At 41.1% G+C, this 16,048-nt stretch overlaps 1 protein-coding gene across 4 annotated transcripts in view; it reads left to right on the forward strand.

Annotated features, from left to right (window-relative positions):
* The window catches only part of pard3bb (par-3 family cell polarity regulator beta b), a 243,915-nt gene that overhangs the window by 82,499 nt on the left and 145,368 nt on the right, over positions 1-16,048 (forward strand). For all 4 annotated transcript variants that reach the window (XM_028590887.1, XM_028590889.1, XM_028590890.1 and 1 more), the window contains exons 7-9: positions 2,259-2,342; positions 3,526-3,651; positions 8,169-8,427. In XM_028590887.1, the coding sequence (XP_028446688.1) occupies positions 2,259-2,342; positions 3,526-3,651; positions 8,169-8,427 (469 nt within the window). The remainder of the gene's footprint in view (positions 1-2,258; positions 2,343-3,525; positions 3,652-8,168; positions 8,428-16,048) is intronic.

Here is a 16,048-nt window from a genome sequence, read left to right on the forward strand (position 1 = left end):
TTATGCTGTGTCCCAAATCATGTATGTACTATACACATTTTTATAGTTTACAAGCAATCAACACACAAAAAAAACTGCTAACAAAGTAAGATATATTTTTTCATGAAAATGTAATAATGTTTTTTTTACCACATTCTACACATTAATTTAATTTGCAGCGGTCAGCAGCTTTGCATGAAGTATGCATGCTGACAGTTTTGAGTCTATAGACTTAAATCTTATAAAGTTTATATTTAGTATGTGCTGTAGTATGGAATTGGAACAACATTTAAGTCTCAGCTCTCTTTAGTTTTTCATTAAAATCCATTGCCTCCATTTTTTCATCCCTTTCTCTTTCCGTCTCATCCTCACTTTCCTACCCTTTCTCTCCCTCCCTACATACTTTTCACACTCCCTCTTCCTTCTGTCCTCCCACTGCCCTGGCTTTCCTTTCTCGTGCAGTCCCTTGTTTCCTATTTTCTGGATTAACTGAAATTTGCTGAGCAACTATGAGAGAGAGAGAGAGAGAGAGAGAGAGAGAGAGAGAGAGAGAGAGAGAGAGAGAGAGAGAGAGAGAGAGAGAGAGAGAGATGTTTTTTGCACTTTGCATCTCTACCCTGTTGCCACCCCCCATCATCAACCACCCTCTCTGTGGAGTTTATCAGGATCTGTACTGCTATCAGTTCATGTGGGTTTAGGATGGATGGATGGTCTATAGAGAGAGGGAGACAAAATGAGAAGAGAGAGAGAGAGTGTAGAACTAAAGAGTACAAAACTAAGTTCAGACAAATTCACTTAGAAAAAACATGCAGGGAGAAGGTCAGGGGAGGATTAATGGCTGTGCTCTGATAGATAAACTAATCAAACAAACAAAGACTTCAACACGCACACACATTAAAACACAGACAGAATGTAAAGCAGACACGCTTGAATAATCCAAACGAGACCCAGACATTGAGAGATTGAAAGCGAGGAAGAACCCCATAGAGATGAATGGCACAAAAAAGTTTTGACAAGCGTAAGCACGCACACACAGACAGAGCAGTCTGCAGTTTTGTTGACTTTGAATACAGTGTCGGCATTCCCTTCTCTAAGGGCTTGGTTCGCAGACATGGATTAAGTCCTTGACAAAAAAGTATTTTTAGTGCAATGAATGCCGCCATGGAAAGTGATGTGTCAATCTAGGATAGCACTTTTTCAAACTTTTCCCCAGGAGACACATTTTCATTCTCAAGTTTTTATTCTGGTCTCTGTGTTTGCGTGTGAGACCTTGCATACAATTCTGTTATCATGCTTTTTTGTTTTCCTTCCTCCTGTGTTATGGTCCCATACTGACTTCCTCAATATGTCTCCACATCTGGTTTTATGTCCTGGGTATATGAGAAAGGATTCATCAGACGTTTTCACATTTGAATTGTGTGTTTTCCAGTAAATGTCAGCTTGTGTCACAGATTTGTCCCTGGCTCGGTAATCTTTATGCAGAGTGTCTCTGGAAGCAAACAGAACAGAAGTCAAGCGAACAGAAGTCTGCCCTCATTTACTGTGACATAACTTGTAAACTTCCCCACAATGCAATTTTATCACCAGATTTATTTAGTTATGGCGCGTTCACACTGCTCGCGTTTTTGACAGTGGGATTTCATAGAAAGTCAATACAAAGACTCAAATTCAGAGTGCGGCGTAAATGTGTCTATTGTTATATTGAAAGAGCAGCTACAATGTTAGCGTAGCCCTGACCGACCTGAAATTAATTCAGAAAACAAGCATTTTAAAAGTTGTTTACTTGTCGTCGTGTAGCGAGTAGCACGTGAGATGCAATTAAACACAAATGATCCCGATATGATCTTGCGATCAAACTGACGCGATCAAAGCGATGCGAATATTCGCTCTTGCCTCGGTCTGGATGTGCCATAAGTTCCTGTTATATTGAATATAAAATGTTAATGTATTATTATTGCTTATCTGATGTAATAAAATGTGTATATCCTTCATACATGACTTTCTATACATAGTCTCTAGTTACAGAAACTTTATGATCGTTATACATCTAATAATATTCTCGGTGGGAAATAATAGGAGTGTAATCTAATAGAATTTAAATAAACTGGATTTTCTCTGTCGGTTATCTGAGGTGAATAACGGAACAGAAGTCAAGCCAACAGAAGTCTGCCCTCATTTACTGTGACATAACTTGTAGCTGTATTGTATTTTAGTGTACTAATACTGTATCTTGTTTTTCTCTCACTGATTGGATTTTGGTGTTGTGTATGTCTGTGTAGCCTGACTAGAACAGTGGAGCTCCTTGGAGAGGACAGTCCCCTGGGAATCCATGTGGTTCCTTACAGCTCATCACTCAGTGGACGGTGAGTTGTGTGCATTCAAACAAACACACACACATACAATAATGCATACACACAATAGAGATGTAAGGCCTTTTCATCCCTTTAACCTAAAAGTCTTGTCCTGTACCAGCTACAGTATGTAGTTATAGTCTCATAATCCTGTTCTGCATTTGTAAGGAATTCTGGACCCTGGTGCTACAGTGCACAAACAACACACACTCACTCACTCACTCACATACACACACACACACACACACACACACACACACACACACACACACACACACACACACACACACACACACACACACACACACACACACACACACACACACACACACACACACACACACACAAAAAAACTTCACAGCTATGCAGGGCTTTTCTTTGGGTTTGTCTGGTGCTACAGTGCACAAACAACACACACACACACACACACACACACACACACACACACACACACACACACACACACACTTCACAGCTATGCAGGGCTTTTCTTTGGGTTTGTGACAGTCAGACAGTGGATGGGGATTTCCTAAAGGGAAGCAGGATGAGCTTTTATGGCTGTTCACATGACTCACCTGACCCTGCCAATCTCCTCCTTAAATTCCTCACTCTTTCTTTTTTCCCCTCTTTTCTCTTCTCCCTTTTTCCTAAACACCTCCTCCATCTCTTTCCACCGTTTACCATCATCCCTTTCACCTCTTAACCTAGTTTGATCCTCTTGCAGCTTTGAGTGTCAGTGTCATAGCTTCTGCTTTGTTAAGCTGTGTTTTGATGAGGCAACGGTTGATGTTAAGGACAGAGGTCACTAAAATAGTCTGCCAGTCTGTACTACCATCTTACTGGCTGCCTGTAAATTTGAATTTGTCCCTTTATCATGTTTTCTGCTTGCCTTTTATATCTTGATCACGTGTGTTCTTGTCTGTCATGTTGTCTTTGTTACACTGAAAGAAATCCACAACGAGACACAAACAGATAGTTAGGGGGTGTATATAAAATAGCTGTGCCTAAATAGACCATATGGACGGTCTCACTGGGCTACCCAATCAGACACATCAGTCCTCTGGGACACTGTAACAAGTCACTGTAAGAAAGCGTGTGTGCTTTTATGTGTGTACATGTGTGCAAGGTTTTAAAACTGTAGAAGTGATGGGAACATACATCAACTTCCCGTCCTGTCCATGCTCTCTCCTGTCAGGTCTCTTGGTCTGTACATCCGTGGAGTGGAGGAAGAAAGTCGCTCAAGAAAAGAGGGCTTGTTTCAAGAGGATGAGTGCATCGTCATGATCAACAACACCGACCTCATGGACAAGACATTCAGCCAGTAAGTGCAACACTGTTTGTGTTGTTGTGTTGGGCCTAGGAGGTCAAAATATGCCTCTGAGATTAGTTTAATATCTACAAAAGCATGTCCCAAGGATACTACTGTGGACAACCGAATGAATGTGGATGTCTTAACAATATTTGTAATATATCATATTACAACATAGAATTCTCACATTTAGCTTTTCTGATACAATGATTATAAATACAGATACATGCTTACGTAATCAGGAACAGTATGCTCAGTTAACGATTTTAGGTTAATGCAGGGATCTATTTATTTAAAGGGTCAGTTCACCCAAGTAAGAGAAAAACAAACTTACTTACATTTAGTGGTGTCTTAGCCTCGTGAGACCGTCCTGATCTCGCGAGCTCCAGTTTTCCACTCGCAGATCAGTCTGGCATCTTGAGGCAGAGAAAATTTGGAGCCATTAGCCAAACGACCGGGCCAATCAGCGTTGGTTTTGAGGTGGGTTAGGTGGTGATAGACCGATGGTTTATCCAATCAGCTAACCAGTATTATCAGCCAGCGGTAGCCCTAATTCTGTTAGCCGCTTGCTAATGCTTTTTTTCTCTTGGATCCTTCTTTTGGAATATGGTCCGGGAACCTGAAATGGTGACTTTTATTCCTAAATTCTCGTTACACAAACGGCCAATCTCCTTTACCGACATGTTGCTTGCATGCTGAGCTTACGAGCTATGCTTTGCCTGCAGCAGCAGGGGCGGGCTTGTGGTTGTATTTTCATACACTTCGTGGATCTGATTGGTTGATTTGGCCCGTCTATCACCAACATAGGTGATAGATAGATGGTTCATCCAATCAAATAACCAGTATTCCGCCCCTTCCCAAAAGTTCTCCAACGGAAAGTTCCCAGATGGATATGCCGAGCAAATGCGAAGCAATCCATCTGGCGGAGTCAGGTTAGTGGTGTCTAGCCATGCAGGACATTTTGGTTTTATTTGTGAACGTTTTAATATATTTGTCTCTATATTTGGTTTCTGTCTCCAATGTATATTTGTGATGTGGGTGAACCGTCCGTTTAAATGTAGAGTTGAGATTTTAAAATGTAATTTTTTGGGGGGGGGCATTGGCATTTTCGGCCTTTATTTAGACAGGACAGCTGAAGAACATAAAAGGAGAGAGAGGGGGAACGACATGCAGCAAAGGGCTGCAAGTCGGAGTCGAACCCGGACCCGCTGCGTCAAGGAGTAAACCTCTATATATGGGCACCCGCTCTACCAACTGAGCTATCTGGGCGCCCTTTAAAATGTAAATTTAAGTCACATGAAAGTAAAAGAAATTCAGATTTCAGTGTGTCCCCTACATAACATTACTAGATGGAAAAGTAGTCCTAAGTGTATACTGTATATGGTTAGATGCATTTCATGTCAAACCTTTTGAATTCTGGCCTGTCGTGACTTTTTTTTTTCCCTGTTTCCCTGCTGTCTTTGCTTCTCTGTGTCTTGTTTCCCTTGCCATTGTCAGAGGGCTTACAGTATATCACTGCTGCACTGCCATCACAGAGAATAGCAGAAAGACACTTGGCAGATGTTTGGAGAGCGTTGCTTACAAATCCATCTATGTGTGCATCTGTTAGAGCCGGCCTTTGTGTGTCTCTCCTCGTTCCACCTCCTTCCTCTAAGGAAAGATTTGTTTAAGATTCATTGGAGACCAGATGTTTCACAGTAGAGTTTGCTTACTGTAACACTGAAGCACCTGAAAAGAAGTACATTATCATGAGAGTATGTTAGGATGTAACCATGATTACAGAGCATTGAAATGGAGAAAAAAAAAAGACACCTGTAAAAACGATTGCCACAGATTACAAGGACTGATGTGGATGTTATAATGATTACAGCACATTACAATGTCAATACAGTCTACACAATAGTCCTTGTCCAGCTTTCAGTGTGGTAATAAGCTTATATGAGGTATTTTATGCTGTACTGTAGGTAAATGGATTATCACCGGAGGGGTTTGCACCTATTGTTCAAAGACAGGTGTATAGTCCCAAGTGCACTCACTCACAAACACCAAACCAAGACATGCACGCACGCACGCACGCACGCACGCACGCACGCACGCACGCACGCACGCACATTGCCAGTATTGTTCTGTCATGGCAGGTGTATTGAGATGTGTAGCTTGGTCCAGTGAAGTATGTGTAAGTAGGCCACTGAAAGTCCACTGATCCCTATGAGTACACACACACACACACACACACACACACACACACACACACACACACACACCCGCTCACACTTCTATTGTCCCAACTTGGCAGCTGTATTGAGGTAGCCTGCTTGATTAGAATATCTCTTTAACACAAATGTGCATGCACACATTGTCCAGTCAGGAACAATAATGATATCATCTGTGCACAATGGTCCCCATACACACAACACACACAGCTTTCGCATCTAGTTTCATTGTACTGTATTGTTGTCTTTTTTTTTTCTTCAATGAAAATCACTACAAGTGTCATTCAGCAAGGTGTGACATGAGCACTTGCTTAGACAGACTAGTGTGTTTAATGGTTAAATTATGCAAATCCTGTCTGAATAGAATTCAGAAGAAATGACCACCCATTCTAAAACAAACACAACAATGTGCAGTACATATATTTGACATATATCTGTATAAGTTGATTTTTTGGAGTGATTTATTGATTTAGTTGGAAACTTCCCCACTATGCAATTTTATCACCAGATTTATGTATAATAATACAAACGCAAATACACAAATTCAGAGTGCGGCGTAAATGTGTCTATTGTTATATGGAAAAAGCAGCTACAATGTTAGCGTAGCCCTGACCGACCTGAATTCAATTCAGAAAACAAGCATTTTAAAAGTTGTTTGCTTGTCGTCGTGTAGCGAGTAGCCACGTGAGATGCAATTAAATACAAATGATCCCGATAAGCTCTCGCAATCAAACTGATGCGAAAACAACTCGAATATTCGCTCTGCCTTGGTCTGGATGTGCCATAAGTTCCTGTTATATTGATATAAAATTTTAATGTATTATTATTGCTTATCTGATGTAATAAAATGTGTATATCCTTCATACATGACTTTCTATACATAGTCTCTAGTTATAGAAACTTTATGATCGTTATACATCCAATAATATTCTTGGTGGGAAATAATAGGAGTGTAATCTAATAGAGTTTAAATGAACTGGATTTTCTCTGTCGGTTATCTGAGGTGAATGATGGTGTGTACCAATAGCCTCTGACACAATGGTCCCCCTAATTTACTTAGCATAATCTGATATAAACTCATTATCTGCAAAATGATCTCTCTTATAGATCATGAGATTATAATGGCCTGCTGTACAGGTGTCATTGTTCTGCGTTGCATCTCTTTTCCTGTCCTGCCTTCAGTTTGTCCTGTTGCTCAGTGAAGATGAATGCACAGCAACAGAGACCGTGACCTACCACTCACAAGTGGGAGAATACATAGAAATTGACAGATGAAAGACAGTGTAATGCAGAATAATGAACTACAGTTAAAAAATGACCATGCATTATAAATTATAAATAACTGTAAATTATTTAATAATACAAATTAATAAATTTGATTTGGTTTCACTTTATCATCCAAATTCTCTTAAATTTGTCTTGCTTCACGTGACGTAAACTACTTAACAGCAAAACATTTAGCTAGACAACAAAACAAAATACAAACAAAATATATACAGTATTACATATAAGACATTTTGAATAAATGTCATCGCTTGCTCTAATATTCACTGCTTTGCCTACACAGTCTTAAAAAAAAAAAAAAACACATGCTGGTCTACTGATAACCCAAATATAACATTTAAGATTGTCTTGGGTTAGATGACATTGTCAGCTGGATTCCAGCCTCTTAAACACAAGATTTTCTACTTTTTTGTGTTTTGTATTATTGTAAATTTGAAATGGGATTATTACCTATTCTTATTATTTCTTTAATTTAAGAGACTAGATAATCAGTTGGATTAAGTTGAAAAAGAATTGCCAATGAAAGCAAAAGTTTCGGGGATACTTATAAGTCTTTGAATTGACAATCACTTAAATTCAGTTTAGTAAAGAAATATGAGCCTAAGATATGCCACAGTATGGTGCATTACAATTTTTGAAAATCAAACCCTCCATTTATAATAATTAGCAATTAATTGGAACTTTTTTAATTTGTCATTTGCAATCTGATTCATACCATGCATCCTTTGTTTTTCTCTTAATTGAGTTATATGTCCTGTGATGATTACTTTGCTTGTCAGAGATTGATAACTACAAACTGTATGTTATTGTGCTTAACAGATTAGTTTTAATGGTAAATGTGTCCCATATGTAGTACACGCATACACAAACTTTGCTTAAAACGTCACCCACTTCTTGACAAAAACTTTCTCTACTGTTCCTTCTCTTCATTTTTTACCTATTGCTCACCTCTCTGTCTCTCTCTCTCTCTCTCTCTCTCTCTATCTGTCTGCCTTACTCTCCCTCTCCCCCTTTTCTGTTTCACCCTCCTAGAGCCCAGGATGTGTTCCGTCAGGCAATGCGTTCCCCTGTTGTCCGCTTGGATGTAGTTCCCTCCTCTAATAGAGAACGCTATGAGAAGAGTCTGATTGGTCAGCTTTTTGGCAACAGTGCCGGTCCCGAGAGCAGCCCCCGAATCGCCAAGACCAAAGAGCCACCTCCACCTGTCAAAGCCAAACCTGTGTTTAAGCCCTCTGAGAATCCAACCATTCGATTGGCAGAAGAAGCTACCACTGTGGAAGCCGCTATAAGTGTAAGTAGCTCTGCTCTAAGTCGACCTGGGACATTTTGACTTTGTTTCATCCTACTTTTATGACATTATTTTGCAACTGCAAGAAACTGACTGAGTTCAAAGTTCTTCTCTGTTTCACTGCTCTTGACACAGCTAAATAACACTTTCTACACAACCTTTTTTTGAGAACATACACACATTAATGCCCCCGCAAGCCTTCCTCCTTCCAGCAACTTTGAGGTTTTCATGAACTGAAATTTAAAATTATTTGAAGGTATCAAACGGCATGATTTTTTTGACAAAAAAAATAATGTCAAGCACTTTTTTAGAGATGTTAAACATTGAATGGGGTCAAATTGACCCCAAGGATAACAGGAGGGTTAAGGAAATTCTGCTGCGTCCCTACGCACGTACCCACGTGGCGCCTGTAACGTAAGACTCATGCAGTTGTGGAGAGTTAAGTTTAGCACCTGCCTGTATGTTACCTGCACGTTTGCTTAATCATTTCAAGTATAAGACTTGTGTGGACATTTTAATTCTTTACATGGTGTCAGAAGCGTTTGACAGACACATTGCTTCTTCGAAACGATGGCCAAGTTTCATCCTCCGGAAAGTTTCGCTTTTGATCGTCCAAATGAATGGGCTGACTGGAAACTACGTTTCCTGCGTTTTCGGTTGGCCACTAAACTGAGTAAAGAGGACGGCGAAGTGCAGGTCAGTTTGCTGATTTATGCCATGGGGCCTGAGGCTGAAAACATTTTCAAGTCTTTCACCTTCGAGACGGAAGGGGATGAGAAGAAGATTGACATTGTGTTGGGAAAATACGACGCATACTTCTACCCTAAGCGCAACGTGATTCACGAGCGCGCCTGTTTTCATCAGAGATTTCAGCGGCCCGGTGAGAAAGCTGAAATGTTTATCAGAGCCCTGTACGAGCTGTCAGAACACTGACTTCGGTGTAAACCAAGATGAACGCATCCGTGACTGCATTTTGACTGAGCCCACTGACTGGTGTGCACCTATGGTGCCAGTTCCAAGGAAAAATGGTAAGGTGCACATCTGTGTCGATTTGAAGAGGTTAAACGAGGCTGTAATGAGAGAGAGGTACGTCCTTCCAACTGCTGAGGAAATAACTGCTAAACTCAGTGGAGCAGCCATGTTCATGTCACTGGATGCTGCCTCCGGGTTTTGGCAGATACCTCTACACCCAGAAAGCACCAAGGAAAAATGACCGAGACCCTCAACAGCCTGGAAGGCGTGGCTATCTTCATGGATGACGTCCTCGTGTATGGAGATACTCCAGAGCAGCACGACCAGCGTCTCAGCAAGGTGCTGGAAAGGATAGAGTCAGCCGGCCTGAAGTTAAAAAAAGAAAAATGTAAGTTCAGGCAGGACCAGCTTCATTTCTTGGGCCAAGTCATTGACAAATCAGGTGTGAGACCTGACCCTGACAAAGTCAAGGCAATCCACGAGCTCCCACCACCACAGAACGTGCAAGGCCTAAAGCGGATTCTGGGCATGTTTAATTACTTAAGAAAATACATTCCCAACTTGTCTACAGTGGGTCAGCCACTTTATGACCTGTTAAAGTCCAAGTCAGTATGGACGTTGGACCATTCTCAGCAGGAGGCATTCCAGCGGATTAAAGACATCCTGTCCACTTCTCCAGTCATGAAGTTCTACGATGTGAACCGCCCTACTGCTGTCTCAGCCGACGCCAGCAGTTATGGCATAGGCGGAGTACTACTGCAGCTGCATGAAGGGGGATGGAAACCTGTGGCATACTGCTTACGTCGTCCGTCTGATGCCGAGACCAGATTTTGTGTTTGGCGAGTGTCTGGGCCTGTGACAGATTTGAAAAGTACCTGTGTGGCCTTGAGAGCTTCAAATTGGTCACCAACCACAAACCTCTGGTTCCACTCATGAATCAGAAAGACCTGGACAACGTGCCAATACGGTGCCAAAGGCTACTCATGAGATTTAAACCAATAGCCGAATATGCACCAGGAAAGACCTTAACAGTGGCCGACACACTCTCACGGAGTCCACTACAGTGCAAACTGAACCAGAAAATGTAGAACATGTTACACCAACTTGAAAAAATTAAGTTAGTAGAAATTTTTCTAAAACTTTAAGTATACACTACTTAATCTATTTAAGTACTTTGAACGTTCGGATTTACAGTGAACTGAACCAGAAAACAAGTCATTAACATTAAGTAGTGCTCACTTAAAAAATGTGAGCTAATTAAGTATTTACTTAAAAAAAGCAAGCTTGATTAACTTAAAAACCATGAGGTAATTAAGTGTCATTTACTTAAAATAAACAAGTTGTCTTCACTTAATAAGTTTAAGCTTATTGAGTGTTACTTACTCAGAATAAACAAGCTGTGTTCACTTAGAAAATATAAGTTTATTAAGTATTGTTTACTCAGAACAATAAAGTTGCACTAATTTACTATTACAAAGTTCATTGAACTTACTTTTTTCAAGGCAATGAGTTTCCATACATTTTTTAAGTAAAGTCAACTTGTTAAAATTAACAGCCCAGCATCTTATCAGAAATCCATCAAAAAGTCCAGTCCTGTCAGGTGTGCCGTGAGATGAAACCCAGCCAGCGGAAAGAACCTCTCATCTCTACCCCCTTACCCTACCGGCCTTGGAAGAGACTTGCTATGGACCTGTGCGATCATGACAAACACACTTACCTTCTCGTGTCAGACTATTTTTCCCGGTTTCTGGAAATACTTCACCTGCCGACAACCACTGCCTCGCAGGTAATCTTGAAGTTGAAGGCAGTGGTTGCCAGATTTGGCTGTCCAGACGAGGTTGTGTCTGACAATGGGCCTCAATTTTCATGCCGGGAATTTAAAGACTTTGCGAGAGAGTTTGACTTTACACACATCACCTCAAGTCCACACAACCCTCAAGGGAACGGACATGCAGAGAGAAGCGTTCAGACCGCTAAAAGAATCTTGAAGCAGAAAGACCCTCTGCTCGCCCTCATGTGCTTTCGGTCAACGCCTTGCACCACCACAGGCGTGAGCCCGGCAGAGCTACTCATGGGCCGGAAGATCAAGACAACCCTTCCAACGCTGGAGGAAAATCTACAGCCTTGATGGCCTGATCTGGAAACAGTCAGGACTAAGGATGCATTGGAAAAAGGGAAACAAGCGTTCTACTTTAATCAGCGCCATGGAAATGGGCCTTTGCCTTCTTTACAGCCCGGTGATCCTGTCCTCATGAAGCTGGACCATCAGAAAGCCTGGAGAACACCTGCCGTTGTCTCTGGAGGCAGTGTCACACCACGCTCCTTTGTCATTGAAACACCCCAGGGAGCAACTTTGAGACGCAACTGGCGTCACTTGCAACAGGTTTCTCCGGCGGCTGGAGCCACACATCCTCAAGGTCCAGATGGACTACAGCAAGGAGCTGCCACACAGCAGCCTGACGCCCCAGTATTTGCTGACACTGCATCACCAACCCCCAGTGTTGAACCGCCTGACACACAGACTGGACTGTTCCATACCCGGTCTGGTAGACTGAGTAAACCTGTTGAAAGGTTGAATCTGTGACGGAAAATCACATGTTAGCTGTGATGGTGGGGCTGTTTTGTTCATTTTTTGAGCCATGGACTATGGGGAGTGGAATAGAGAAATTAAGGGAAAAGTTTATTAAAGTGATGGTTTGGAGTAATTTCACCCTAGGGTCCTTTGCACCATGACCTCGAGCCAAACACCCCCCCCCCAGAAGCTTTTTTCACTTGGGTCGAACATTGGGAGAGTTAGCGTAGCGTTATCAGCTGATTAGCTTAGCGCAGGGGCTAATGGATCCAGTGATGTATCTCGTAAATGACCCCACTAATAATGCCCAAAATGATACCAAACTTCTACACTAGTACAAATAGGTTATGTACTCATAAAACGAAAGTTTGTAAGTACACCAGAAGTGTATTTAAATAACATTTCTTCTGCTCTCTGCTGCTGCTGTTGTTGCTGCTGCTGGCAGTTAGACGAGTGCTTAGGGACGTCTACAAATTACAACACCGAAAAGATAACAAAAATATTTATTAATTTAACGATTAAATAAGGTAATGTCTCCAAACCTACCTCAGTTATAACTTGTCTCCTGCTAGTTATACTACAGCACTTACTTTAAAAAAAAAAAAAGTTAAATTAATATATTTTTGTTGCATCTCTTTTCGGTGTTGTAATTTGTAGACGGCCCTAAGCACTCTTACTGCCCATTAGGTAGCAGCAGCAGCAGCAGAGACGAGAAGCCAACAGAAAAAGTGTTATTTACATAAACGTCTGGTGTACTTACAAACTTTCCAATCCATTGTTTTATGAGTAAATAAACTATTTGTACTAATGTAGAAGTTTGGTATAATTTCGGGCATTATTAGTGGGGTCATTTACGAGATACATCACTGGATCCATTAGCCCCTGCGCTAAGCTATTCAGCTGATAACGCTACTATACGCTAAATGTTCGACCCAGGTGAAAAAAACTTCTGGGGGGGTATTTGGCCCGAGGTCATGGTGCAAAGGACCCTAGGGGGAAATTACTCCGTACCATCACTTTAATTCTGTGGACTGACAAGTTTATTGACACTGTGAAGAGAGCTGAGGTTATAATGCTCGTTGATATAATGCACAGAGTTATGATTGATGAGTTAAGTCAACTGATACTAGTGCCTTACTGTTTAATCAAATGCAGTACCTTTCAAATGTTCAGTTATAGGAACAGTCAGGATATCTTTTGATTCTTGTTTATCATCCGAGAAAGAAACAAAACTTAAAAGGGGAGATGTCATATAATGTGTCCATGTAAATGTGGCTGTATACCTTTAAGGGCATTCTGCTGCGTCCCTACGCACGTGGTGCCTGTAACGTAAGACTCACGCAGTTGTGGAGAGTTAAGTTTAGCACCTGGTTGTATGTTACCTGCACGTTTGCTTAATACAAAGGATTCTTTCAAGTATAAGACTTGTGTGGACATTTGAATTCTTTACAGAAAAGTGGATTGGCTTGCTTTGTACAAATGTTTTTTTATTGTAAACAACATTGGCATATACTGTAGTGTTCAATTTTCCAACATTCCAACATTCTCACTTGGACCCATTTAACTATGGCTGCAGTAAGTTTGTTCTTAGTTGTGGTATCCATATGCTTCTGTCTGAAGTCATCCATTGTCGCCTGGCTTTGACGAGGGGGCGGAGAATTGGCATCAGCTGTAAAAGTAAACTTTCCATTCAGAATCTTATTGGCATCCATTTCGGCGTCTCACGCTCGCCATCCACTCAAAATGTAACCTTAGCCTACTACTCTTTGGCCCAAAAAGTGTGTGCAGCGTGCCTGTTGTTTTGTTTCCGGTCTAGCTAGATCCGGTGTGGTGTTGTAGTTTTTCTAACCTTACAAGTTTGCTAGGCCAAAAAGAACGTTAATCTCGCGATAAACAAAATTTACGCCATTAAAATGGGTTTGTGTTAACGCCGTTAATAACACGTTTAACTGACGGCACTGGTAATTGTGCCTTTAACATCACCATGGTCACATGGCTGACATTTGAAAAACAGCTGGCACAGAGGCAGCAGTTACTTAGCAACAGCTGGTTATCACCTTATTTTATTAAAAAACATATCTGTTTATCTGTGATTCTGTAATAACGACATTTGGAACACAGTTCCATAAACTTCTGGCTGGGCTCTACATAATGCGTTTCTAGTGGTTCCCTACATTGACACAGTACAGCATTGGTGACATTATACAATATTTTATTTTCACTTGTAATAAAGTGTGTTTGTATCATTTTCAGACACATTACATTTTTCAGTTTAATAATGTTGAATTTCTTTGGCAGGACCATAGGAATTAGCAAATTTTAAGATACTTGACAAACTAAAATAAACAGTTAGTGCCAGATGTACTAACGCTTTTGCGCCCACTTCAGGCATATTTGTTTAGCAACGTGCCGTAAAAGCATGGCGAGGTATGTACAAACAGGCCGCACTGAGGTAAAAGCGCAGACTGCCTGTTGCAGGAACTGAAAATGGCAAATTACACTTTTCCGTGTCATGCATATTAATTTATGGGAGTGTGAATGGGAAAGAGGGAGTATCCCATAAAGAGATGGGAAGCGTAAAGTGCGTAATCTTGATCGCTATAGCTATGCGAGTACTTTCGATAGAAAAAACCCCGACCTGGATCAGTCCTAGCAAACTGGAGTAGCTGCAGCTACGTGTACAAGCTTCCAGTGAACTAAAGCGGCAGTTGTCGGGGCAAGTTTTAGAGTGCCTTTGTGCCTCTTAACAGACACAAAATACAATTAATATGTCTGTGCCACATGAACAGGGCCCTAACGTGACAACAAGATGCGTTTTCAACTCAGACATTGTTTAAATTCACCTACCCTGTCTCAATCCTGCCGGTGGGTAGCTTGGCCTGTTAGCTGCTAGCTGCTAGCTGTTAGCTGCCGTCCATGATAAGTGTGTGTAAGCTGCAGCAACTCCAATTTGCTAGGACAGATCCAGGTCGGGTTTTTTTCTATCAACAGTACTCGCATAGCTATAGTGATCAAGATTAACGTAAAAATTGTCCGGAATTCTCCTTCAACGCTTTGCTACAGCGCACTAGTCAATACATACATTTCCCCACCACTAATACCGAAATAACACACATCAAGGAGGATTTCTTTGCCATCGCCCATTCATTTGTGCTTTTAAATGCACGCAATTTACGGATAGTGGGATGAAAAGGCGCTGATTACCCAATGAACTGCAGGTTTGGTAAATACGGCGTAAGCTGATGTATCACAGCGTGCGCTTTCTGCGGGCCATGGCGCTGATAACGCTACTTTCGCAAATGTACGTACATCTGGCCCTTAGACTTCTTACATACAGCTTTTGTTTTAGCTTCACAATTCACTATTAGCTAAACTAGCGCGCTCATGTAAAGTCATAACAGCAAAGGATGAGTGTGACAGAGCAGATTAAAATATCACTTTCTACATGAACATGTTTATACTTGTTGAACAGGTGTATTGATAGAGTGATGGCTTTTTACTGGCAAAAGAACTGTCTCCCTGTGGCCTCTCTGATCTGCTGTCCGCTTTCTTCCTCTGTGTGTGTGTGTGTGTGTGTGTGTGTGTGTGTGGAGGAGCTTAGCCCCGACAGAGAAGGGGAGAGGCTGCAGCGTGATGATAAATACTACAGTTTTAGCCCCAGGGCCTGTTTAATACAGAGTTTCGGTACCCATCCCTAAATAAAATGATTGATCGGTCAACACTACTAGAGGAACATTTAATTTATACAGAGGTGTCAAAAGTATTCAAATTCATTACTCAAGTAGAAGTATAGCTACCAGGGTTTAAAAAGACTTCTGTAGAAGTTGAAGTATCAACTCAAGCTTTTTACTCAAGTAAAAGTGTAAAAGAACTGGTTTCAAAACTACTTAAAGTATAAAAGTAAAAGTAATGTAAGGGAGAAAGGACAAAAACAAGCCAAAGTGAAACAGGAGTAACGAGGCTATTTTTAAAATGTAAGGAAAGTACAGATAATTGCGTGAACATGTAAGGAGTAGAAGTAAAAAGTCTGCTGTAAAATAATTTTTACTTAAGTAAGGTAACAAAGTATTTGTACTCTCT

This window comes from Perca flavescens, chromosome 11 (genome assembly GCF_004354835.1).
Source record: "Perca flavescens isolate YP-PL-M2 chromosome 11, PFLA_1.0, whole genome shotgun sequence".
Classification (NCBI taxonomy): domain Eukaryota; kingdom Metazoa; phylum Chordata; class Actinopteri; order Perciformes; family Percidae; genus Perca; species Perca flavescens.